The sequence below is a fragment of the Micromys minutus genome (genome assembly GCF_963924665.1).
Source record: "Micromys minutus genome assembly, chromosome: 17".
Lineage (NCBI taxonomy): Eukaryota > Metazoa > Chordata > Mammalia > Rodentia > Muridae > Micromys > Micromys minutus.
The window spans coordinates 27,953,483-27,978,958 of NC_137952.1; the positions used below are offsets into that span (position 1 = coordinate 27,953,483).

At 43.4% G+C, this 25,476-nt stretch overlaps 2 protein-coding genes across 6 annotated transcripts in view; both read left to right on the top strand.

The window, feature by feature from the left end:
* GANC (glucosidase alpha, neutral C) overlaps nt 1-18,513 on the top strand; it is a 54,575-nt gene extending 36,062 nt beyond the window's left edge. For 2 of the 4 annotated variants that reach the window (XR_013975389.1, XR_013975390.1), the window contains one exon: nt 518-601. Coding sequence is in view for 2 of the 4 variants with exons in the window: in XM_080931394.1 (XP_080787520.1) it covers nt 518-614; nt 4,297-4,398; nt 6,216-6,459; nt 7,989-8,053; nt 10,047-10,123; nt 10,682-10,756; nt 13,385-13,498; nt 14,622-14,734; nt 15,427-15,530; nt 16,400-16,509 (1,101 nt within the window). In the remaining 2 variants the exon portion in view is untranslated. Of the gene's footprint in view, nt 1-517; nt 615-4,296; nt 4,399-6,215; nt 6,460-7,988; nt 8,054-10,046; nt 10,124-10,681; nt 10,757-13,384; nt 13,499-14,621; nt 14,735-15,426; nt 15,531-16,399 lie in introns of those variants that run through there. The other 2 variants (XM_080931394.1, XM_080931395.1) reach the window with 2 other exon arrangements.
* Nucleotides 18,514-20,334: 1,821 nt separating this feature from the next.
* CAPN3 (calpain 3) overlaps nt 20,335-25,476 on the top strand; it is a 45,625-nt gene continuing 40,483 nt past the window's right edge. For both annotated transcript variants that reach the window (XM_080931396.1, XM_080931397.1), the window contains exon 1: nt 20,335-20,935. In XM_080931396.1, coding sequence (XP_080787522.1) covers nt 20,627-20,935 — 309 coding nt within the window. In that variant the 5' untranslated portion in view covers nt 20,335-20,626. The remainder of the gene's footprint in view (nt 20,936-25,476) is intronic.

Consider the following 25,476-nt stretch of genomic DNA (forward strand, 5'->3'; position numbering starts at 1 on the left):
ATTTCTCTAAAAGATTTTTGCTTTAATTGTCAATTACTTGAGGAATTTTTTAAGTAGGCTAAAGTGAACACTTAACAGCTCTGAATTTATTTTTTTACCAATGAAAACTATCTGACTCACAGATTATTGTGCAGATCATATGGGAATACATTATAAAATGCCTACCAATAGTATCGCTAAATAAATGGTAGGCTGGTGTTTTGTTTTATTGTGTGATGTTTATTTTCTGCAATGCTGGGCCTCCGGCATGCTGGACAGCCACTCTTCTCGTCTGCTTCCCTGTTTCTGCTTACTATTACCTCATTGATTCTCTTAACATAATAAATGATTCCATCTTTACCAGGGAAACTAATGTCATTTATTGTCTTATCAAAGAGAGTTGATGGGTTTATTATTTTCCATTTCATAGTCCCTCCGACTGCTTACCTTTCTCATGTTAGTAGTCTATTGAGCATGTTGGCATGATACCCTCATCCTCTCTCCCCTTTCCAATCTTTCTCCATTGACTGACTTATAGCACATGGCTACTGCAGAAGGACTGATGCAGCGATCTAAGGGGAAGGAGAGACCCTTTGTTCTTTCCCGTTCCTTCTTTGCCGGATCACAAAAGTATGGTAAGAAATGGCTCACATTATAAAATACAATGTAGGGGCTGGAGAGATGTCTCAGTGGTTAAGAGCACTGACTGCTCTTCCAGAGGTTCTGAGTTCAATTCCCAGCAACTACATGGTGACTCACAACCATCTGTAATGGCATCCTATGCCCTCTCCTGGTGTGTCTGAAGACAGCAATAGTGTACTCATATACATGAAATAAATAAAAATACAATGTAGCTACTCATCTTTTTTTTTTGTATACTATTTATGATATATGCTGACACTACGTTCTTCTTCAATAGTCTTATAACTTACAGTATAGAAAATAGAAAATGGTGTATTCTGACATGTATATTTTAACTATGAATAAAAAGACTTAGAGATACCTCACTTGGTAAAATGACTGCCTAGTAGGCAAGAGGCCCTGGGTTTAAAGCTCAACATCATATAGACCCAGTCAAGGTGGTACATGTTTGTAATCCTAGCATTCCAGAGATGGAGGCAGGAAGAACAGAAGTCCTCCAAGGCTTTCTGGAGTTTCATGAGACCCTCTTACTCCCCAACAAAACAGTAAAAAATTTTTCATCAATGAAAATATGGTTTCTATTTTCTTAGGTAGGGTTTCTATTGCTGTGAAGACACGATGACCACAGCAGTGCTTACAGTTTCAGAGGTTTAGTCCATTATCATCATCGTGGGAGGTACAGTGACATGAAGGCAGACATGATGCTGGAGAAGGGGCTGAAAGTCACACTGCACCTGTTTGGATGTCTGAGACCTCAAAGCCTAGTGACACACCTCCTCCAACAAAGCTACAACTACTCCAATAAGGCCACATCTCTTAATAGAGCCACTCCCTGTGGGCCTATGGTGTCCATTTTGTTCAAACCACCACAGTCAAGTTTAGTTCTTTCCTCCTACTAAAGAAATGAGGGACGTGGGAGCATCCGGTTTTCTGGCATGGTCATCTCTGATCCTATCTCTTTGACACCTCTCACATACTGTTTCACCCACCTGTTCCACTTAGCAGTATGGCTTAAAATAGGTCCGGCTGTTGTTTGTTGTCAGGGTCATCTGTGACTGGATCTGGTTCTCATAGATCTGATTCAACTTAACCACTCTGTGGCAGGGAGGCTATTTTAAGGCCTTGGGTCTTAAAATAAAAGCTATTTTAAGAGCTTTGGTGCTGATATAAAGAACTTAGTTTTGCTGTATGGGAGACATTTTCAGGTCTAACACTCAACCTCCAGCCGATGTTCTTCAGCCAAAGGACAGAATAGTTTCAATGGAGGTGTTTATCATAGCATTAGACCTTGAGGCTGAAAGGAAAGTCTATCTGTATAACAGTAAAATAATGGTTACAAAAATGTGGGTTATCCACAGATAAACTATGATGAGGCAGTTTAAAATTTAAATAGTTTAAATGTTTTTTCACTTACTTTAGGGAGGTGTGACGCATGCCATGTGTAAAGAAAGGTCAGAGGACAACCTGTGGTAGTTAGTTCTCTCCTTCCTTAAAGTGCTGCTTGTAATGCATGACAATATGTTTATAACATTACATCTGAAAAAATAAAGCCTAAGTGATATTCATTATCCCAATTGTTAAAAATGTAGATGGAGTCATTTAAATCAAAAGTAGATTTCGGTAAAATACTGGAAAGTTTAAGCCTATAATCCCAGCACTTGGGAGTAGAAGCAGAAGGATCAGGAGTTCAAGGTCTTCATAAGCTACACAGAGGCTGTGAAACCAACCTGACAGACAGACAGACAGACAGACAGATAGGTAGATAGATAAGGGCCAGCAAGAGGGGTCACTTGATTAAGGCACTTTCCACCAAGCCTAATGGCCTGAGTTAAATTGTAGGGACCCACATGGTGGAAGAGAACCCACTCCCACAACCCAGGATATATAGTGAGTTTCTATCTCTAAAACAAAGACAAAAAAGAAAAAAACAAAAACAACTGAGGGGGAAGTTGGGGGTAACTAATGAAAAAGTTTATAGACAGCAGTTTAAAAAGATAAGACATATGGATGCTAATGTTTTTTTCTATTAGATTTGTTGATACAGACTCTCACTATTTAGTTCAGGCTGGCCTTGAATTTGTATTGCCTCTCCTTCCCCAGTGCTGGAATTGCAAGTGTGTGCCTTGTGCATTATTTCTGATCACTTAGATGCTGGTCTGTCTCTAGAGTACTCTGCGTGGTTATTTCACCCAGTGTGTAGCTAGGAAAACATGACTCTCCCCAGTCATATCCTTGACCAATAGTTATAAACAACTGTGACTGAACACCCATGTTAACTGTGATATGCCTGTGTGTGTCTTCATGAGCTTTCCTTTTATTTTTTGACTATGGTGATTTTGTTTTGTTCTGTTGAGACAGGTAACTCTGGCTATCCTGGAACTCACTCTGTAAACCAGGCTGGCCTCAAACTCAGAGATCCGCCTACCTCTGCTCCCCAGAATGCTGGTGTATGCTCCCCATACACCACCACTGCCTGGTTTGTGTGAGCTTTCTTGATGAGATTATCGATATGATTTCAAAATTACTGTGTAGATATATTTGTAACTTAGTTGATGTCAAGGAAAAATTACTACAGTACAGTTTTTAAAAAGCTCCTTGAAAATATTTTCTCTGCCTATAGAACAGCTCAACTTTCTACAGAAGATTAAAAAAAAATATATCCACTGAAATGGTTTTGGTAAAAGTTCCAGGATCTCTAGATGTCGTGAAATAAGATTGTGTCCTCTTTTATTGTCTCTTTAATGATAAAGAAACTGTCATCATGAACTCTTACCAATTATAATGTGAACTGGAACTTCAGCTTTAACAGTGTGATTGCTAGGCTCAAATCTATTCAGTAACTCTATAACTAGGAAAGTTATGGATCCATTGTTTACCATAGTTCCCTACTCTATAAAAATAGAGCTAATAATAGTGTCTGCCTGATAGAACTGTTGAGATGAACAAGTGGGACAAGAAACCCAGAGTATTTAGTTGTTTTTGTTGGTTTGGTTTGTGTGGTGGTTTGAATATGCTTGGCCTATAGGGAATGGTGCTGTTAGGAGGTGTGGCCTGGTTGGAGGAAGTGTGTTATTGTGTGGGTGAACTTTGAAGCTCCACCCAGTGCAGAAGACTAAGTTTTACCCTGGCTACAGTCAGATGAAGATGTAGAACTCTCAGCACCTCCAGTGCCATTCCTGCCTGGATGCCATCATGATCCTGCCTTGATAATGGACTGAACCTCTGAACCTGTGAGCCAGCCCCAATTAAATGTTGTTCCTTCAAAGAGTAGCTTTTGTCATATCTCTTCACAACAATGGAAACCCTAAGATCGTTTTGGATTTGGGTTTTTTGTTTGTTTGTTTGTTGAGACAAGGTTTCTCTCTGTAGCCTTGGCTGTCCTGGATCTTGCTCTATAGACCAGGCTGGCGTCAAATTCAGAGAGATTTGCCTGCCTCTGCCTCCTGAGTGCTGTGATTAAAGGCATGCACCACTACTACCCAGTGTTTTATGAATCTTAATAACTATTTCACATTAGAAAACGAATACCTTTTGCAGAAATAGCAGAATTTGTTTAAGGTGAGGAATCTGTTTCCCTTTGTGTTCTTTTTGTATTTTACAAATTTGGAGTCTAAATGAAATGGAATGCATTGGAGGATTCGTGTGTGTTTCATTGCCTCGTTATGGGCGATTTAGGTGCAGTGTGGACGGGAGACAACACAGCAGAATGGAGCTATCTGAAAATTTCCATCCCTATGTTACTCACCCTCAGTGTCTCGGGAATCTCCTTCTGTGGAGGTAATCTGGTCGCTGTCCTGAGGCGTTGGGCAGGAGTGAGAAGTGAGGGTCCTGTTGGGGGCATGGGAAGGGTCCTGATGAATGCAGGGAAGAAAATGGGAGGAGAACAAGTGTCACTTTAAAACTTACTTCAAAGCCTGGCATGGTGGCACACAGCTTCAGTCCAACCTTCTAAAGGCAGAGTAAGAGTATGTCTATGAATTCAGGGCCAGCCTGATCTACGTAGCAAGCTCAGGACAGCTGGGTCTACATAGAGACACCCTGTTTGGGTGTTTTGTTTTAAATCTTGCATGTATCTTGTCTGCATTGAGGGTATAAAGTCAAGGGGAGAATGTTTCGTTCCCTCAGCACTGCCTCCAGAGACAGAGTAACTGAATGTTCCACAAACCCAAGAGCACTGTAACCAACTTAGCAAACCAAAGCCAACCTAGCTCAGTAGAGTGCTAGCCTAGCATGCTCAGGACCTGGGGTTTGATAGGCAGCAGGGGCAGGGTAGCCAGGGAATAAGAGGATCAGCCTTACAGAAATATTTTGTGCTGGGCAAATGTTAGATTCTGTAACATAATTTAACTCTTTTTTTTTTTTTAAGTTGTTTTCAGTTGCTCCAGAAGTAGCTCACAAGAAGCCCTCATCTTGATCCCCAGCCCCACATAAAGACAAGCACAGTTGTACATACCAATGGTCCAGACTGGGATGTAGAAATAGAAAGGTCAAAAGTTCAAGTTCGTCTTGAGCGCCTAGCTCCTCTGAGGTCGGGCTGGGCTATATAGGACTTTGTCTAAGAAAGATGGGACTATGGAGATGGCTCAGAGTAAAGTGCTTATTACACAAATGTGAGGACCTAAGTTCTGAACCCCAGCACCCATGTAAAAGAGCCAGATGCAATGACACATGCCTGTGACCCCAGAGCTGGGGAGGTTGAGACAGGAGGATCCCTATTGCTTGCTAACAACCCAGTCTAGATAAGCAATACACTTCAGGTTCAACAAGAGAACTTGTTTCAAAAAATAAAAGTAGAGAGTGACTGAGGAAGACATTGAAGTCAGGCTATGGCCTCCACATGTCTCTTCTCACACATGAACACACATACACAACCACACAGGCAAGCACATACACATACATTCACACACACAAAAGATGTGTTCTTGGAAAAGATAGGTCTAGTTAAAATGCATATCTGATGGCTTGCCTTCCCTCATCCTGAGAATTCAATGCTGATAAACGTTACCAATATGAAGATGCTCAGAATATACTGCCTCCAGTACTAGCTGCAGGTCTGGCTGATTTTTATCTTCTATAAGAATAAAAACAAATTAATAACACTTTTTAGTATATGTGTCTTTATGACATTGGTTCACAGGCAGGAAGTACATGTCCTGCCCACAGGGTGAGCATGGAACTCTACCTAAACCCCCAAAGCTGTTGATTTGCTTCTCTGTGGTTGATACTATTTTAGCTTTTCTCTCAAAAGAAGTAAATTACTAGTCACCTTTCCTTCAGTACACAGACACACCCCTACCCAGGGAAACTACAATTTCTGAGTAATAGAGGATCCAGAACACACAGTACAACTACTCTTACAAAAAAGCCTGTAACTTTTTGACATAAAAAAAAAGAAGAAAGAAATCACAGAGCATTCTGCCAGATCACTGGCTGGTGTTCAGGGCTCGGACTCCCTTATTTAGGCTATAGGTTTGCCTGTCGAGTTCAGTATGCACATAGAGTGTCTCTTCTCTTTTTCAAGACCTTGTTTTTACCTTAGCACATTATTGACTTCAAGTGTGGTTTCTTCATCTGGTCTTTCTCTGTCTAACCAGCTGATGTGGGTGGCTTCATTGGCAATCCTGAGGCAGAGCTGCTAGTGCGTTGGTACCAGGCTGCAGCTTACCAGCCCTTCTTCCGAGGCCATGCTACCATGAACACCAAGCGGCGAGAACCCTGGCTGTTTGGGAAAGAATACACTCAGCTGATCCGGGAAGCCATCAGAGAGCGCTACACCCTCCTGCCCTATCTGTATTCTCTGTTCTACCGTGCGCACGTGTCCTCTCAGCCTGTCATGAGGTAAAAAGGGCATCCTTTATTAGGAGCTCCCACAACCAGCCAACAGATCCCCTCAGTGATGAGGGGCTAGAACAAAAGCTATGTGTTTAGTCGAGTTTCAATCAGCTTCATGTCCTGCTGTAGTGCTGACTGTTGAAAACACAGAAGCCACTGACTAGATACCCACTCCTCATGATTAAAGCCTTGGCATTTGTTGAGAGATGGAAACATTATAAAGGATAAGATTTTCTAGGCCAGAGAAAAGCATTCACAGAATTCTGTGTCAGCCGTTCCTAAACTTACTTGAGACCAGAAGTTTCCTGGTAATTCTAGTCGCCAGCTAGGGTTAGAGACACCTGCTTTGTTACCATTCTGTAGAAACAGAATATATTGTTGGAAAGACTGGTATATACATAACAAGTTTCATTTATTAAAAAATATTGGGCTGGAGAGTTAGCTAAGCTGGTAAGCACTTGTTGCTCTTGCAGAGGACCTGGGCTCAATTCCCAGCATCCACATGGTGCCTCACATCTACCTTTGACTCCAGTCCTGGGAGATCCAATGCCATCTTCTGACAGCCACAAGTACCAGGCACACACATGCATACAGGTACACAAGACACTCATACACATAAAATAATTTTAAAACTCTAAAAACAAACTTCAATTAGAAAATACCTATTTCTTGGTGCTGGAGAGATGACTCAGCAGTTAAGAATGCTTGCTGCTCTTAGAAAGGACTTAAACATGGTTCCCAGCACCCATGTCTGATAGCTCTCAACCGGCTAGAACTCCAGCTCCAAGAGCTCCAGTGCCCTCTTCTGGCCTCTGCAAATACTTGCACCCAAATGGTACACATGTATACACACACACACACACACACACACACACGCACACGCACACGCACACGCACATGCACACACAAGTAAAGTCATTCTCATAAAATTAAATTAAAGGAAGGTTCAAAACACTAAGTCACTATCTAGTCACAGATATGGAAAGCTTTGTTGTTTTTATGAACCTAAATGCCTTCTTGATAAGTCATATGAAACAATAACTATTTAAACATCTTGGCAACTTTTCCCCTCCCCCCAAAGTGTTACCTGCTTGAATGCAAGGAAAATTAGTTCCTTTCATGTAAATAAATAATAATTAAATGGCACATGAAAGTCGGTGGCTGAAAATGTGAATTTTTTGCAAACATTTTCTTCACACCAGAAACATTATACATTTGGACTTGCCTTAGTTTTTGCCTGCAAGAGTGGTAGGTAGTACTCAGTAGTCAGATAGGAGTGTGGCACACAAGAGGAGTCTCAATGTTCCATTAGGACATTCAAGTTGATAGAAAGCTCTTTGATATAATAAATGTAAAATAACCATAGCAATTGCTCATAAACTCTTTGTTCATGTGAGAAAGAATCTTGGCTCTTCGGTATTCTCCAGTTCCTTTTGGACAGGTATAACACTATGAATATAAAACCTAATAAAATGTGTAACACCAAGAATAATAAAACAATATTTTAAAATGCAAATTCTGTTTTCTTTTCCCAGGCCTCTGTGGGTAGAATTTCCTGATGACGTGGAGACTTTTGCTGTGGAAGATGAATACATGCTGGGTAAGTATTTCTAGGTCAATTATGGTTGTGATAAAAATTCTGTAACTATGTTTTATTATATTTTCTAGTGAGAATCTCCTAAGCCCAAGAAAGACAACTGATAAAAATAAAAGAGATTCCATCATTAATTTTTTTTTTAGTCAGGGTCTCACTTAGCCCATGCTGGAACTTATTCTGTATCTAAGGATGAGGTTGACTTCTCATCCCAGCTGCTGGGATCACAAATATGCCTCACCATGTCTGATGCTGGGAATTGAACCCAGAGCAACATGCGTGCTAGACAATCACTCCAACAACTGAGTTCCACCCTTGCCCTCCTTCACCAAGGTTTTAATGTAATAGTGAGACTATAGCTCTATTCTGTTGTAATGTAGCCCTCACCATATTAGTCATGTTAACACCAAATACATCCACCGTATCAGTGAATATGATCTTAGAGTTTTGTTTGGGACCCACTTCTCTAAAGCCTGTCGAGACTGCCAGAGGGAAGGTGAGTATAAGAAAGACGACCAGATGGTTATAGAAAAACAGAATTGCAATAGTAGACCTCGTCTTGGTTTTGGTTTGGTCTTTTCACCTGAAACAGGGCTTTGGCCCAGGTTATCCTTAGACTTGCAACCCTCTCCATCAAGATCTGGATCTCTGAAACTTCAGGCATATACTCCAGTGCCTAGCTGGGCTTCCTTAAGAGGATCAACCATGAAATCTAAAACATGGAGGTTTATTGTATTAGGAAGCAAGCTTAAGAAGCAAGATATCGGGACCCAAAGAGTCAATTCTGTTCTAAATAGTGGAGCCCTCCAAATGTAAACAATGATAACGATGACAACAACAGGAACAGGGACCCCTGGAGATAAACTTGAGGGCACGCTCTTGTATAACACGCACAAGGCTCTGTGTTCAATCCCCGGCACATGTGGCTTCAGCATAACCGTCACTGCCTTGGAAAGACGTCTTTCACCAGTCCTTGCTCCCTAAACCTTAGTTCTGTCCTCCCCATTCAAAGCCCGCCCCTGCCTCTTAGATATTTTTCACTTTGCTTTGTACTTTTACCTCTTTCAGTATTTGCTTTAATCCTAATTCACTTGTAATTACTTTTAAATATCTGTCTTCTTCACTTACCACAAACTCCATGAAGATAGGAGCTGTGTTTGTTTTATTTACTCATATAAATGTCCCCAGAACTTAGCTTAGTACCTGGAACTTGGTTAAAAAAAAAGTCTTTATTGACTGGAAGAAACAATCTGAGATAAATATAATGGTTCATGCCTAGAATTCAACACTCGTGAGTTCAAGGTGCTTGTTACATAAAGGACACAAACCTTTAGAATGAAGTCATAAATAAATGCACTTTACACATGTATAAAGCCAATGTGAAAGCAAAAGTAAGGTCCAGGCTACCCTTAAGAGAGGTCCAGACTGCAGTGGTAAGGGCCTGAAGAGCTACAGAGACCAGACTTCTCCACCGCTTCACAGCTCCCTTAACCAGAGACATTCCTGGCCAATGATGACATTTGGAGGAGGTGGGTGCTTCCTGATTGTAGGCATCCCAGTACTTATGCAGAAAACGAAACTGTGGATCTGAACGTTGTGGCTCAAGCCTGTAGCCCTAGCATTCAAAAGGCTGAGGCAGGAAGATCATCCCAAAGACAGCCTGGGAGGCAGAGCAAGTTCCAGGTCACTCTTGGCTACATAGCAAGACCTTGTCTCAAAGAAACAAAACCCAAAGCAAATAAACACACACGACTGTGATAGACAGGGTCCCTGCCCCACAACCCTACCAGCCACAGTGGGTTTGATCCTTTACCTTTCTGAGCCCATGCCCTTGATCTACCAGTGCTTCTGTCTAGTGAATTCTTTGTTCAACTCACCATTGTCTCCGCCTTACAATCACAGTCTGGTGATCTTAAGGTCGCTATAGTGTTCGGCAAAGGGAAAGAAGCCTTTCGAATTTCCTATGACACTCAGCTTTGCCTCCTTTTTATTTTTTTAGGAAGTGCTTTATTGGTTCATCCAGTTACAGACCCACAGACTACCATGATTGATGTATTCCTGCCAGGGTCAAATGAGGTAAGACTAATCTTGAAACTTAGGATGAACTTAAACTTCTGATCCTCCCACCTAGGATTACAAGCATATGCCACCGTGCCCAATTTATTATATGCTGAGGATCAACAGCAGGCTTTATGCATGCTTTGGGATTTTCTTAAAGGAAGAATATGTGGGATCTGATAACACAGGCCCATAATTACATCAAGAAGATTTCAAGTTCAAGGTCTATCTGGACTACATAGTGAGTTCAAGAAAAGCCTGGGTAACTTAGTAAGACTCCATGTCAAATAAAAGAGGCAGGAGACCTACTTCAGTAGTAAAGCACTCCCTTAGGATGATTGAGCAAGCATGCACGCGCACACACACACACACACACACACACACACACACACACAACATGAGGTGTGATTTTCATAACTTGTCCCACAAATTTTAATTATATTTACTTAATTTTTTTTTATTCCTTTCTTCCTGGGATTGCCGCTTATTAAAGGGCAAGAGGAGATGGTGGCGGGTGCGGGCTTCTTGGGAGAGGGATTGCCCACTCTCTTTTCAGTGCAGTTGGTTCCTTTCTAGGTCTGGTACAACTCTAAGATGTTCACATATTGGGAAGGAGGATGTACTGTGAAGATTCCAGTAACCTTGGATACTGTAAGTTATTTTCAGAGTATTATTTTATCTATTTAGCTGTGTTAGTCTGTTCAGAATACAGCCTGGAAGACTTAGGCAACAGAAATTTATCTTCCCATACTTCTGAAGGTATAAGACCTATATATATCAAAGTGCTGGCTGACTCAGGTCCCCCTGAAATATTTCTTCCTGGTATGTAGGGGCTGATGGGATGGAAAGAGTAAGGAAACAGAATTCTTGTAAATGGGGCTGAAGAGTTGGCTCCGTGGTTAAGAGCACTTTTGCTCTTGTAGAGGACCTAGGTTTGGTTTCTAGCACCGATCATATCAGGAGTAATCTTTATGAACCTGTCTCCAGATAATAGTCACCCCAGTGGTCGGGGCTTCAACATATGAATGAGGAAACACAAACATTCTGTTTATAATGTATTTCTGTAAAATGTGAGCCAAGAGTGATGTTTGATGTAATAAGTCATACTGAATATAGAGAGAAAATAAATTTTAATAGTAATCACTTTGGGCTGTGCTTGGGAGAGGATGTGGGAAGCCATGGAGAGAGACTGCTAAAAAATATAGGTTTTCTTTTAGAGATGTTGAGAGGGTTTTAAAATTGACTGTGGCAATAGTTACTTACATGCCTTAATATTTCTGAAGTGGTTTGATTATATACTCTAATTGTACATTTTGAAGTACATGAATATATCAGTAAAGCTGTTAAGATATAAGAAGAGTTTAAAAATACATGTACTCTGACTCTTGGCATGAAAAATTGAGGATAAACAATCCTTTCCTGTATATCTACACTTATATCTAAGAACAGTAGCACTGAGAAGAAAAAGTGTGCACCACAGTGCCGAATAAATTGTCAAAAAAGCTAAAAGGTGCCACTCTGGGCCTCTGGGCAAGAGAATGTGTCGGTCATTTTTACCAATTACCATCAGTGGTTTCATTATAAAGAATCCTGTTTCCAGACATCAACTTCCAGATCCGAAGGAGACCTTAGTAATCTTCTACCCCAATTCCTTTGTCTTAGTTACTGCTCTGTTGTTGTGACCAAGGCAACACTTACATAAGAAAGTATTTGGTTGGGGCTGGCTTACAGTTTCAGAGGCTTAGTCCATTATCATCCTGGCTGTGAGCATGGCAGCGTGCAGGTGTGGTGCTGAAGGAGGAGATGAGAGCTACATCCTGGTCTGCAAGCAAAGAGAGACTTTGGGCCTGGTGGGGACTTTAGAAACCTCACAGCCCACAAATTTCCTTCAACAAGGCCACATCCCATTCATTCTAATCCTTTCAAATAGTGCCACTCCCTGGTGACCAAGCATTCAAATAGATGAGTCTATAGGGGCCTTTCTCATTCATTTGCACATGAAAAAGCTGACGTAGAAGTTAATTGGCTTTTGTCCAGAATCTCCTCTAGGTTGTGGCCAACAAGTTCTCCCACCTCCTCCAAGTTTTCTGTAACTGCCTTGTTCTTTAAAAGGAGGGGGGGGGGGGAGGACAAAGAGCTACCTTTCCTTTTTGCTGCCTGTGACTAGGGGGCAGAGAAGCATATCTGGACCACTCCACTCTCTCTCCAAATCACACATGTTCTCTCCCTCTTTTCCTTACTCAGAGAAAAGCACACACACTTAAGAAACCTACCTACCAGGCTCTTCTGCCAAGAGCCATTCCAAAAAACTGATAGACATGAACTGTGGCCACAGCCATGTTGAAGTTCCCTTGATACTTTCTGTAGCAGAAGCAGCTTTCGAGTCAGAGAACTGAGTCTGTTATCCTGCTGACTCAGACAAGCAGAGACAAAAGGGTGCAAATGCTGGGAGAAACCAACAGAAGTCTCTGCAGACACAGAAGTCCCATCACACCTCGCTACATAAACAGAAAAATCTACTCTTTTGCAGGTCTCTAGAGTATATGCTCACTGTTTTACTGACAAGGATGCTAAAGGTCTAAAATGGAATGTCCGTTCTGGTTACATTGAAAAATGAATCTTTAGGGGTAACTCTGGGCCTCTAACAAGATAAGTAGAATAAATTAATTGTTCCAATGAAAAAGTGGCAAGGACTGTGCGCCGGTTAGTCAGCTTGACATAAACTAAAGTCAGCTAAGGAAGTACCTCCATCGGACTGGCCTGTAGGCAGGTTTGTGTGTCATTTCCTAATCATGCGAGCCTGCCAACCTCTGTCCAATTCCAAAGCCCACAGAAAGGGAGAACAAGAGAGCTGACTTCACAGAGTCGTCTTCTGACCGTCATACACATTGCTGTGACATGCATGTGCCATCTACACACGTATACACACAAAGTAATTATAAAACACAAAAATAAGTATAAATAATGAATAAGCAATTCTTGGCGGGCAGACTTAAAACGAGCTTTATTAAATGTTAAATACTGACCAAGCGATTGACTTGGGTCAGGGCCATTCTCTGGAATTTCCCAGCTGGAATGGCCACATAAATAGTTTAGAGTGGATCCATTTTCTTTGAACTCCACAGCCCTCATGCTTGCCATTTCTCTGCCCATAGGTTGTCTTTGCTTGAGTTTGTATCTGTAAAGCATATGGATCTCATATAGTGAAATACTTAAAAATTCTACTTGGAAAGTTCTCTTTGCGGGTATGTCCTTCCTGAGAGTGCTGCTGTGTTACAGATCCCAGTGTTTCAACGAGGTGGGAGTGTGGTTCCAATAAAGGCCACTGTGGGAAAGTCCACCGGCTGGATGGCTGACTCCGCATACGGGCTTTGGGTTGCCCTGAGTACTCAGGTATTTGGAAAGTCAGTCCCTTTTTTCCTATCCTATCTCTTTACCCTGGTAGCCTTTTGAGGGTAAGAAAAAGTAACAAATCTCATGTGAAACAATGTATCTGATGCTTGTCTCAAAATCGGGGTCTGAGCCATTTCAGAATTACTGTGAAGTCTGTCCTCCCCGGTGTCGTTCTGAGGAACTCTAAGATCCAGGAATGATGTAGACATGCTTCTGCGGGTGCAGTGCCCACCTCTCAAGTTGGCATGGATTGCTACCGGAAAATATTTATTATGCAGTCCACCCCTGTAGACTAGTCCTGAAACTCGGTCCACTACCAAAGAGGGCCATTGGAAAAGTGTTTTAACTACTTTAGGTGTCCCCAAACCAATTTAGTGACTTCTGTTCTCATCTGAAGTCGCCTTGAGTATGCCTGGCAGTGTTGAGTCTTCTGAGCCAAGGGAAGCAGGTGGCTGTCTGCCTCTCATTTACCTCAGTGCCTCACAGAGCCAAAATCATATCCTCCTTACAGTTATACTCACTTATATTAATGTTGTGAAGTAAGTAAACTATAGCTTTTTTCCCATGTACTTTATTGAAGCTTGTCTTCTTCGGGCAAACTATGGCCTGGACCCATGTGGGATCCCAGAATGAATGCAGTAAGCTAGAGACCCAGCCTACAGCCAACAGTGTCAGTAACTAACCTGCCATGTAGAAGGCCGTAGCGTTTGGCTGCCAAAGTGTCCGGCCCCTTTGAGTATGAAGGGAGTCCAGAGACAGTCTACTTCCTCTATTATCTAGTGATTTTTCAACTGCAGTTCTGTTCTGTGGACATTCTTGACACAGTCTGGGATAGTATTGTGACAGAACTCACTACTGACTCTATTTCACATGTCAGTGTCCTTCAACAAAGCCTAACTCTGTGCCCCTCTTATGCAGCACCTTGCTCATTATTATACGTTCTACTCAGGAGTGACTGGGCATTGCATATGTCAGGAACGTATATGTAACTTTGTGCAGTTCAAATGCTCAGCTTTTCAGATTTTTCACAGCTTTTCAGATGTTACTCTTTTCCTTTAGAGGGTGACACTATTTTTTTATAAAACTGTTGCCATTAGCCGAGCCTCTGCCATTTGCTCCACAGGGCTCTGCTGTGGGAGAACTTTATCTCGATGATGGCCATTCATTCCAGTACCTCCACGAGGACCAGTTCTTACACCGCAGGTTCTTGTTCTGCTCCGGGGTTCTGACCAACAGGTAGGGGCAGCCGTGAGCGGCTCTTCTCAGATCGTGCTCACCTATTGGCATCTGCAAGTAAACAATGCTCAAGTTTTCAATTTAGGGGCTTAAGAAATGGCCTTAGGGTTAAAGAGCCCTGGTTGTTCTTGAAGAGGACCCAGGTTCAGTTCCCAGCACCCATCCGATCTGGAACTCAGCTGCAGGAGATCTGACCCTCCTCTTCTGGCCTCTAAGGGCATGTGGTGCACTTACATACACACAGCCAATTTTATGTTCCTAAAATAAAAACAATAAAAGATATTTAAGATTATTTAAATAAATGAATGGTGAAGGCCATTAGTATTTTCCGATCACTGACCATGAAAGCCCCTTTTTTGCCTTTATTGTTTTTTGCCCCCAAAATAAAACTATTCTGTTTAAGTACTCCTTACTACCTTCATTCCTTCATGTACCAATTAATTAAATATCTGGTTTCTTTCAGCTTGATTGAATATCCAAACCACAGTATATCTTTTGTGCTCTTCTGACAGTTTAGGGAGATTGACGTGGCTGTTACCTTGTAATTGGCACAGGGAATTGTTTGTTTCCACTCTCTATGTCCTACTGAATATGACTCCATAGAAACAAAAACTCTCAGGGTGGAGATATTGATCTGGAGACCAGTTATAACCCCATACCTTTCTTTTTCCTAATACCATCTGTCCTTCCAGATGTGCTGATGAGAAGGGCCATTACCCCAGCAAGTGCATTGTGGAGCAGATCTTGGTCTTAGGCCTTAGGAAGACGCCATTTTTGGTGACTACCCACTTGTCTGGTAAGCAAATAGCTCCTTACTGCAGCTTCTGTGCTGGAAACACAGAAGTGTCTGCAGCGAAGAGATGGCTTGTCCCAAACTGTCACACTGAGCCAAGTTCAGGCCATCTCTGACCTTCCTCCACCTGTGGGGCACAAATACCGCTTTCACAGATGCTGCATATCAGATATTTACGTTACGATTCATGACAGTAGCCAAATTACAGTTATAAAGTAGCAGTGAAGGGACTTTCTAGTTGGGGGGTCACCACAACATGAGGAACTGTATTAAAGTGTCGCAGCATTAGGAGGGTTGGAAACCTCTGCTCTAGATTTAGCAGGCTAACCTGCTTCTCTTCCCGAGAAACTGTTGGAGGCCTATAATAGTATTCTAGGTGTTTTCGTTTTAAAGGATTTATTTATTTTGTTTATAGGAGTACACTGTAACTGTCCTCAGACACACCAGAGGGCATTGGATCCCATTGAACCACCATGTGGTTGCTGGGAATTGAACTCAGGACCTCTGGAAGAGAACCCAGTACCATCTCTCCAGCCCTCTAGGTGTTTCTTAGTGTGTAATAGGTTACAGCCACCTTCAGCCCTGGAAGCAGAATAAAATTCTACTTTGAGGAATTTCACATACTGAATTTCTTAGATGAATCACTTTGCTCCTGATCGTGTTTTTCCAACCATAATTATATTCAAAACAATGGGACTTTTTGTATTTTAAAATATTCATAGAGTTCATGAATAAAAGTGCTTCCAGGTTTTCCTAAGTGAAGTATTTGAAAACACCAGATAACATATCAGATTTGAAGAAAAAAAACTATATATATATATATTTGCTCCTGGTTTCTCACAAACTATCTTTTTTATCATCTTACTGTTTAGATGGTGAAGTTCAGCCTGCAGCTTTTACATACTGTACCAAAACATGTACCCTGCGTCTGGAGAGGCTTTCTCTGAGCATCAGTGGTGACTGGGAGGTCCGTGTCAGCTGATGAGCTGCTGCCCTGGTGGAGGGTGAGAAACCACCTGACCGCTCTACCTTCCTGGCCTTCTGCGAGTTCTGTGCTGCCATCTAAGTGGCTTCCCTGGAGAAAATGACACTTCACTTATCTCTAGTGTACTGATGTCCAGTAAATTTCAGGCTATAAGATTTTAGCCAGGTGCAGTGGCCCACTCCTGTAATCCCAGCACTCAGAAAACTGAAGCAGAAGGATCATGGGTTCAAGTCCAGCCTAAGCTATACTGCAAGACCTTATCTCAAAAGAAAAATCAAAGCTAAGATTTCAGATTTTACACTTAAAGATGCATTGCTGACACTCTGCACAAACACTGCCCTTCCCACAGACCCACAGTTCCCGGAGACACTGAAAGAACTCAGTAGGTGACGTGAGCTGCAGCAGGACTATTCAGGAGGCCCATCTGTAGGCTTGCCTCAGGCTGAATAGCACACTCACTCTGGCTAGGCAGCAGCAGAGCTGCCCAACCCAATCTCCTATTAGTAGTGCCTGGTACTCTCAGGGTTACCTTCTATCAACAGTGTGGGTATGGCAGCCTCTGCTGCAGACACTGCCTGGGCAGAGCTGTGGAAAGTTCTCCCTTGAGAATGACTCCAGAACACAAGGATAAGATCCTCTTTCATGCTTCTTAGATTCCAAAGCACCAAATCAGTTTTCAAAGCCAGATTTACTCCTTTTAATTATATTTTATTAAATTCTCTCTACTAACTAAAGAATATCTATAAAGTGAACATAATAAACTATAATTAGTAAAAATGAAATAAATACCCACATCCCACAGGTGAATTTCAAAAATAGAGCACAGGGTTGGGGCTAGAATAGCACAAGTGATTGGCACTTGTCTTAGGCATGACCAATAACCAAAATAAGTAATATTTCAATACACTGTCTTTAAAAATCAAAATGAATGCAAAAACCCACACAAGCTACAAAAGGTTTTAAATAAAGACACCTCAGTATTGCTGACCTTCCTTTCGCATTAGGTTCCAGTGTGGGTTGGCACGGGCTAGGATATTATAGCACACCAGTGCACCAGGATGTTCCTGGCTCTAGAGACCCTAGAGACTGTGTCTGCTGGGGCAGTTATTGGGGTGGCCTTGCTTCCTCAGCATCAAGCCTCTCACTACACTTACTACCTACTTGCAAAGGTCATCTTTCTGCCTTCTCTTTCTTTATCCACTGTACTGTCCCTTGCCTCCACCCATACAGATCTTACAATCCTCCCAGACCCAACCCAAGTCCTATTTTTCCATGAAAAGTTCTAACCTGACACCCCCAACCTCCTGGTACCCACTGACAGGGATTTTGCTTTTCTCCGAAATGCTGTCTCATAAATAATTGTACCCTACTTTGCATTCTCAGCCATGTACCTAAATATTGCAAGCAGAACTGTGTACTTCCCTATTAGAGTGTATGTTTCTTAAGATCATGTTACATGGGCTGGAGAGATGGCCCAGTGGTTAAGAGCACTGACTGCTCTTCCAGAGGTCCTGAGTTCAATTCCCAGCAACCACATGGTGGCTCACAACCATCTGCAATGAAATCTGATGCCCTCTTCTGGTGTGTCTGAATACCATGTACTTATATATGATAAATAAATCTAAAAAAAAAAAAAAAAAGATCATGTTACGTTTCTCTCATACCTTTTATACACTGTGGTAGTTTGGATGGAAATGCAAGCCTCCATAGGCTCATATGTTTGAACAGTTGGTCCCCAGTTGGCGGTACTGTTTTATGAAACTTTTAGGGGTACATCTTTGCTAGAGAAAGTATGTTGTTGATGGCAGGCTTTGATCAGTTATAGCCTCATTCGGTTTCCTATTTGCTTGCTCTGCTTCTTGTGTGCTGTTGAGGTGTGATCTCTCTCGACTTCCTGCTTTAGCATCTGCTGCAATGCCTCCCTCCCTGTCATGGACTCTCCCTATGGAACATGAGCTAAAATAAACTCTTCTCTAAGTTGCTTTAGGTCCTGGTGTTTAATCACAGTGTTTCCTCTTTGTTTGCTTCCTGGTCATGAGGCAAATGCTTTTGTTTTGCACAAGATTCTCCCACGATGGTCTGCCTCTTTACGCGTCTAAAACTATAGAATCTGTGAGCCAAAATAGCCCCTTCATCTATATAAGTTTAATCCATACACCAACCTGATAACAGAATGACTACCAGACCCACTTTATATGAGAAAAAGACTGGTTCAAAGAAAGAAAGTTAATGAGGCTAAAGCTACACAGTCACAGCCAGCAGAGGCCAACCTAGACTTTGATCCTGGACAGTCAACCTTCAGAGACTGCTCAACTCTGTTCTTCAGGAGTAGTGATGCTTTGAGCATTTTCTTGGAGGGACAGGAAGATAAGCCGATGGTTCCAATAGCTGAGACATAGGGTTCCTTCAAGCTACACTGCCAAGAATTGTGAGCCCATGTCCTCTTTCATTGTGTGCATCTGTGTGTGTGTGTGTGTGAGAGAGAGAGAGAGAGAGAGAGAGAGATGTGTATAGGTGTGTGTACATGTTTCTGTGTGAATGTGGGCATGCCCTTGAACACATGTGCCATGCCACACAGAGGACAATCTGGTGTGTTGGTCCTTGCTTTCCACCTTATTTTCGACATGGTCTTTTGCTGATGAGACATGGTCTTTTGCTGTTTTCTGCTGTGTGGGCTGACAACCTGCCCATGCCTCTAGGGCTTCTCCTGCCTGTGCCTCCCATCTCACTGTGGATGCCCTGGAAGGCAGACATGCTACTGCACCTAGTTTTACATGGGAGCTCAGATCATAACTCTTACATGGCAAGTGCTTTGCCGCTGAGCCATCTCTCCTGTCCTGTGCCCCTATTCCAGTTGTCACCTCCTACCCTTTCCCCATGTCTTCTAAACTTGGATCTATAGGGCTGTTCACTTAGGAACAGGCACAGCTGCAAGCTGGAACAAGCCTCTACTCTGCCAGTTGTCAGATATAGCCATCTCATTATGACCCAGAGTTGTCAGCTCACACAGCAGAAAATAACAACAACAACAAAAATGTCTCATCATGTCGCAGATAAGGTGGAAGGCAAGGGCCAACACCCCAGATTGTCCTCTGTGTGGCATGGCACATGTGTTCATTTGCTTGCCCCCACTCTCACACAGAAACATGTACACATACATTTACACATGTCTCTCTCATTACAACCATGGCAAAACAAAAACAGGTAGAAGCCAGGCAATCAACTCCCTCCTTTGATTCCCATCTTAAAGCCCTGAAGCTGAGTCTTCACTATCATGACATCTTAGGACTTGACACTAACCTGACTCTGTTTCCAATTCTGTCCAGGTGCTGATATGGTGCAGCTAAATAATCTAGTCAATAACCTACTAAAATACACATTATATAGTAGACTTGATCTCAGTGTGTCCAGTGGGCAAGAAGAGAGGGACTTCCTTGACTGGAAATTCTGCAGAGTGGCATTTTTCTACCCAGTTGGACTGAAAGCTGACTCCAGAACATTCTAGAAAAGATACTGACTCCAAAATATTGTTTTCCATGTGTCCCGTGGCTGCTGCTTCAGTAGCCTGTATGGCTGCCTAGTCCTTAACACACTTCGCTGGTTTCTGGCATTCACCTGTCTCGGATACTCTCACCTCTTGACAAGCCGTACCTAATGTCAGTGCAGAAATCTCTCCAGCCAGGTCCTTCCCTGCCGCTCGGTCTAGCCATGCACCGGCCGCTCGCTTTCATGTTCACGATCTCACTTCATGTCTATTTTTAGTTTTCCTGGCTTAAACTTCTTCGGGCCACTGAAACACAACCCTCACTCTCTTTTTCTCCCTCTGGCAAGCATGCTGCTGGTAGGCACCCCCAGGTAGAAACCGCTTCTAAATCCTTTACTGCTTCTTCCTCTGGAAAACCTATTGCTCTAGGGTCATAGTTCACTATCTAAGCTGGTCAGAAGCCAGCCATTTTCTGATAGGATTTAAACTTTGAAGAGACTGTGGCCATTTTTTTTCCCCTCAGATGACAGAATCACTTCAACTTCCGCTTCGTAATCTCGTCCTTTCCTTGAAGGTAGCAGAAGCTCCTTTTCTTTAAAAAAAAAAGTCTTCCTTCCAAAGTTGCCTACCATGCCGACTGCTATTAGTCCAACTGTGGCCCCAAGGACAGGAGCCGAGCCCAGGTCCCCAGGGCCAGTTCCTCACCCGGCTCAAGGCAAGGCCACCGAGGCTGGAGGTGGACACCCAAGCGGTATCTATTCAGCCATCATCAGCCGCAATTTCCCGATCATTGGCGTGAAAGAGAAGACATTTGAGCAGCTCCACAAGAAGTGCCTAGAGAGGAAAGTTCTTTATCTGGATCCCGAGTTTCCCCCGGATGAGACCTCTCTCTTTTATAGCCAGAAGTTCCCCATCCAGTTCGTCTGGAAGAGACCTCCGGTGAGTAGCTTACTGGGTTTGTAGCTGGCTGGAGCTTGCCTCAGAGAAGGCCTCCCACTCAGCACCTCCCCAAGCACAGCTGGGCACATGGGCACAGGGGGAAGGATTCTGGCAGGGGCCTGGGCTCTGGCTGTAAGTGTAAAAGAGAGAAGAGAGGGTCAAGTCTAAGAGAGAGCAGGCAGGGCTGGTTCTCTTTCATGTTCTTTCTTTCTGCTGTCCATGAAAGTAATCAGATCCCAAGTTCACCTTAAAAATGGTGATCCCCTCCCCAGAATTGGTTGCCAAGTGTCCAGAGATACACACTCTGCCAAGCTATATTGAAACTTCTTCCATTTCTCAGGCTAAAATCATGAGATGCTGTTCTTTTTGTTTTGGTCATTTGCCAGTGACTGTGGATTCCTGAAACACAGAAGCCAGGGGAAGAGGAGAAAGGCAAAGATTACTTTTTGTAACATAGAACACAGAGACTGGAGGAATTTTTGCCTGTATACCTCATTTTTGCCTGCATAAATTAGGATGCCAAAGCCCAGCAGTAGACTCAGTATATGACGGGACATGGATGAAACCTACTCGCCAGCCTCAGGCTGTCACCATCAGGGATTCACCAGAAGGAAAGTTATGTTCCCTTGGCTCCCTTCTCTGATCATGCCTCCCATGTGACTCTTGTCCTCCCACCCCCCTCGGCTGAGGACGGAACCCACTAAGCTAAATCCCCAACCCTGTGACACTTATTTTTGAAACATTTTAGTCACAAAACAATCTGGGGCCAGGAGTAGAGCTTAGTGGTAGAGTTCAACTCTGCATGTCAGGGACCCTGTGTACAATCACTGGCACTGTTACCCAATCAGTAAATAAATATAAAAGGGGGGGGGGAGAAAAAGTAATCACAGCAGAGAGAGAGAGAGAAATAGTTACTGCAGGTCAGCTAGCTTCACATACTGGGTAAGTTACTAGGAAGAGTGTTGTGAACAAGAGACCAAAACTTACACTGTTGTGAAGCCTAGAATCTCGAGGAGAAAGTAGGCATTGAGGTCGAGTAGTTGCCAGGAGTCTGTCATCACAGAGTGGCTGGGATCAAAGACAGCAGGCCAGGTCAGGGGCCAGAAGCTTTCCATGAAGAAATGATGTTAGGCTCCTCAGAGGATTCACTGGCCACGTTTTTCTGAATTTACTAACTAGAGCTGTCTTCTCTCCCCTTCTGCTGTTCTGTGGTTAAGGCCCATCCTTGGCTGTCATAAATGCCCTTAGCTTAGAAGAGCATTCTGCAGTGGACTTGGGATAGCTCAGCACACACCTAATGTGTGAGGTCCCAACCCAATCAGTATACTTAGACATACCACGCCCCTGCTCAGCGCCCACTACCTGCAGCTTAAGTCCAAGCTACCCCGGGCCCTTCTCAAGCAGGCCCATTCTTGACCTTCACGCTCTCTCTTCCCCTAAACTTGATGCTGTAGCAGAACATCTGGCTGTGGTGCCCTTCCAGGGTTTGGCTGATTGGCTGTTCCTTGTGTTCTCTGCATGACTACTCAAGTCCACTTCCTTCAACCTCTCTCACCTCTCCTGGTGCAGAGAACAGGGTCTGTTTGTGGTCATTTGTAGTGCCTGTGCATATTCTGAACTGATAGTACGTATACAGAGGCTGATAGTAAATGAAAACCCACATCTAAGGGTCTGACCCGGGACAGCTCTGCCTTCCTTGCAAATCTGTGATGTCCTAAGGCAGTGACGACAGTCTATGAGCACGTACAAACCAGTACACTCCAAGAGATCTGGCTGTGTGATATTCAGTCCCTGTTACCATCACCAACAACAAAGATCCTGAATTTTCAAACCATCTTGATTAAAATGCTATTGTCCTTCCTTGGTTAAGATCAGGGCAATAGTGGACTGGAGAGATGGCTCAGTGGTTAGGAACACTTCCTGCTCTTGATGAGAACTTGTGTTTGGTTCCCAGCACCTACTTGTGGTGGCTCACAACTGTACAACTCCAGTTCCTAAGGATTCAGTGCCTCGTGATCTCTGCAGACTCCAGCACATATGTGTGGCACACATACATACACTCAGGCACACATCCATTTGTACATATAGAATTAAAGATCAGGGCATACTTGTATTGATTAACATACACTCTAAAATGGGTTTAGAGGTGGGCAAAGTTGGAACAGATCATGGAAGTTATACAAGCCCTTCATTTTACATGATTATAGTCCAGAAAGTACAAAGGGTTTATATATATTGACATGAGTCCAGAACTTTCTACAATGTAAACATTTTTGGAAACATCTATTCTCCCAAGCTTCCCTTGGACATGGTAGCCTCTGTGGGGCCTGAGTATAAAGAGGAAGCATGTCCTATGAGGAAGAGGAGATGAGGGCTTTGCTGGCATATCCGCTCCCCGTTGCCTGCAGTTAGCGTTTTAAGCCCACACCCAGCTGTGCTTTGCCCAGCTGTCTAACCTTCACTCCATCACTAATTCCAAAACCTGGGCCTGAAGAAAGCTGCCAGTCAGACAGAAGCCCCTCGGTTCCTCCGTTCAGGAGACCTATTGCTTACTACCATAACTGGAAATGTCTTGAATTAGGCTCCAAGGTGACGTTTGAATGAGTTTTGCTGTGGCTCACCAACAACCATGTGTTACCAAGTTGAAATGTTCATCCAAGCACTTGCTTGGTCTCCGAATCCTTAGCGGTGGTAATGGCCACCTCCCTAACCCTGCCAAGCGCTTCGGAAGAAAGCCTGGTGGTTAAGCTCCACTGTGGTTTCAGTGCTGTGGGAAAATATGAGGAAAGTAATGCAGTGGGTGGGAAAAAAGAGATGAATGAGACTCTTGCCCACCAGCGTGGATTCAGCCACCTTGGCTAGATGCTGCTGCTCTCTGTGTGGCCTACAGGCCTCCTGCCATCCTTATGCCCCTTCCAAGATCTTCGCCATCCAGACTGAAGTAGCCTATCCCCAGTCCTAAGGCAGTTATCCCAGGAATACAAACAACAGCTAAAGTTCACTCTGAGTGCCGGGAGTCTTGTTCCTGATATAGAATTCTGTCTGTTTGCATGTGTTTAGCAAATGTTCTTCCTCTCTGGATCCTTACCGTAGTTGACACTTTGTGTCAAGAAGAAACACAAATGGAAAAATTAGAGAGAGAGAGAGAGAGAGAGAGAGAGAGAGAGAATGTGTGCCAGTGTGTGTGTGTGTGGGGGGGGGGGGGTAATATCATAGACTATAGGTGCCTGCAGAGTCCAGAAGAAGGCAGCTGGAGATGGACTTTCATGCTGTTGTAAGCTGCCTGATATGGGTGCTGAGAACTGAACGCAGGTCCTCTGATGTGCTCTCTAACCTATGAGTCATCTCCAGCCAGCATTATAATTACATAAAGACTTCTCAGGCCAGGCCTGTGGGAATCTGCCTGTACTCCTAGCTACTGAGGAAACTGAGGCAAGAGGAGTGTTGACACTGTCAAGTCTGAGGTCAGCCCAGGCAATATGAGGATCTTGTCACTGAAAGACAAACAAAAAAACAAATTAACAACAACAAAATACAGAGTGCTTTTCTTATAGGAGGCGAACATGATTGTTTTCTAAAGGGAAAAAGAGCAGAAAATGATCAGCTGGTTGGTATAAAACAAGAATGAAAGCTAGGGGTATGGAACTGGACTAGGAGAAGCCTGAGGCACACATGCACGTGTGTTCACCCGTGGATACACACACACACACACACACACACACACACACTGTCCCTGCCATTCTCTATGACCTAACAGTCACTGAAGCTGTGAAATACTTGAGACAAGTAACCTTTTGGGAAAGGGCAGGCTTGGGCTGCATCTTGAGGTGGCAGCGCTGACCCAGAATGCCAATGTAGAATGCACCGGAGTGGAGAGAGAAAAGCAAAATAAGAGAAAATGCCCGGGACTCACTGAACTCTGGAGTTGGGGAGATGGATGAGGAGACCCTGCAGCTCAGAGGCAGTGGGTTGAAGACCTGTGTAAGTCTCCAAGGATGCCCCCCGGGCCTCTCACACTAGGGAAGCTTTCAGGTTACTCCACAATGCCACCAGTACGGCGTGAAAACTATCAGACACTCCATGTGAGTCCAGGAGCAAAATGTTGAAGAACAGCTATGAACGGTCCGAGGTAGTCGGCTTTGCTCCTGATGTGAAGAGTCGGAAGGGTAGAGGAGCTCTCTCCTTCAGCACACACATGCCCTGATTTCCACACTGGAAGTTCATTTCTAGCTGGAAGTCTAGTCACAATCCAGTGGTGTCCTCTGTTCCTGGGTTGTCACCCTGCCTCTGGTTGCTTTATCAGATAGTCACAAAACACTTGGGCAGGGGCTTTTCTGGTGCAGGGCATTAGAGCCCTCAACTGCACAGCCAAGCCCAATTATCTAGATCCTATATTTGTCATTCTCATACTTAGTTAAATTCATCGGTCACTTCCAAATCAACGCTGTGCTTCTGGGGATATTTGTACTTGTTCAGAACTCTGAAAACCTCAAGTCACCAGACATACTGGTTCCCAGCTGATATCAAACACTAGCCAACAC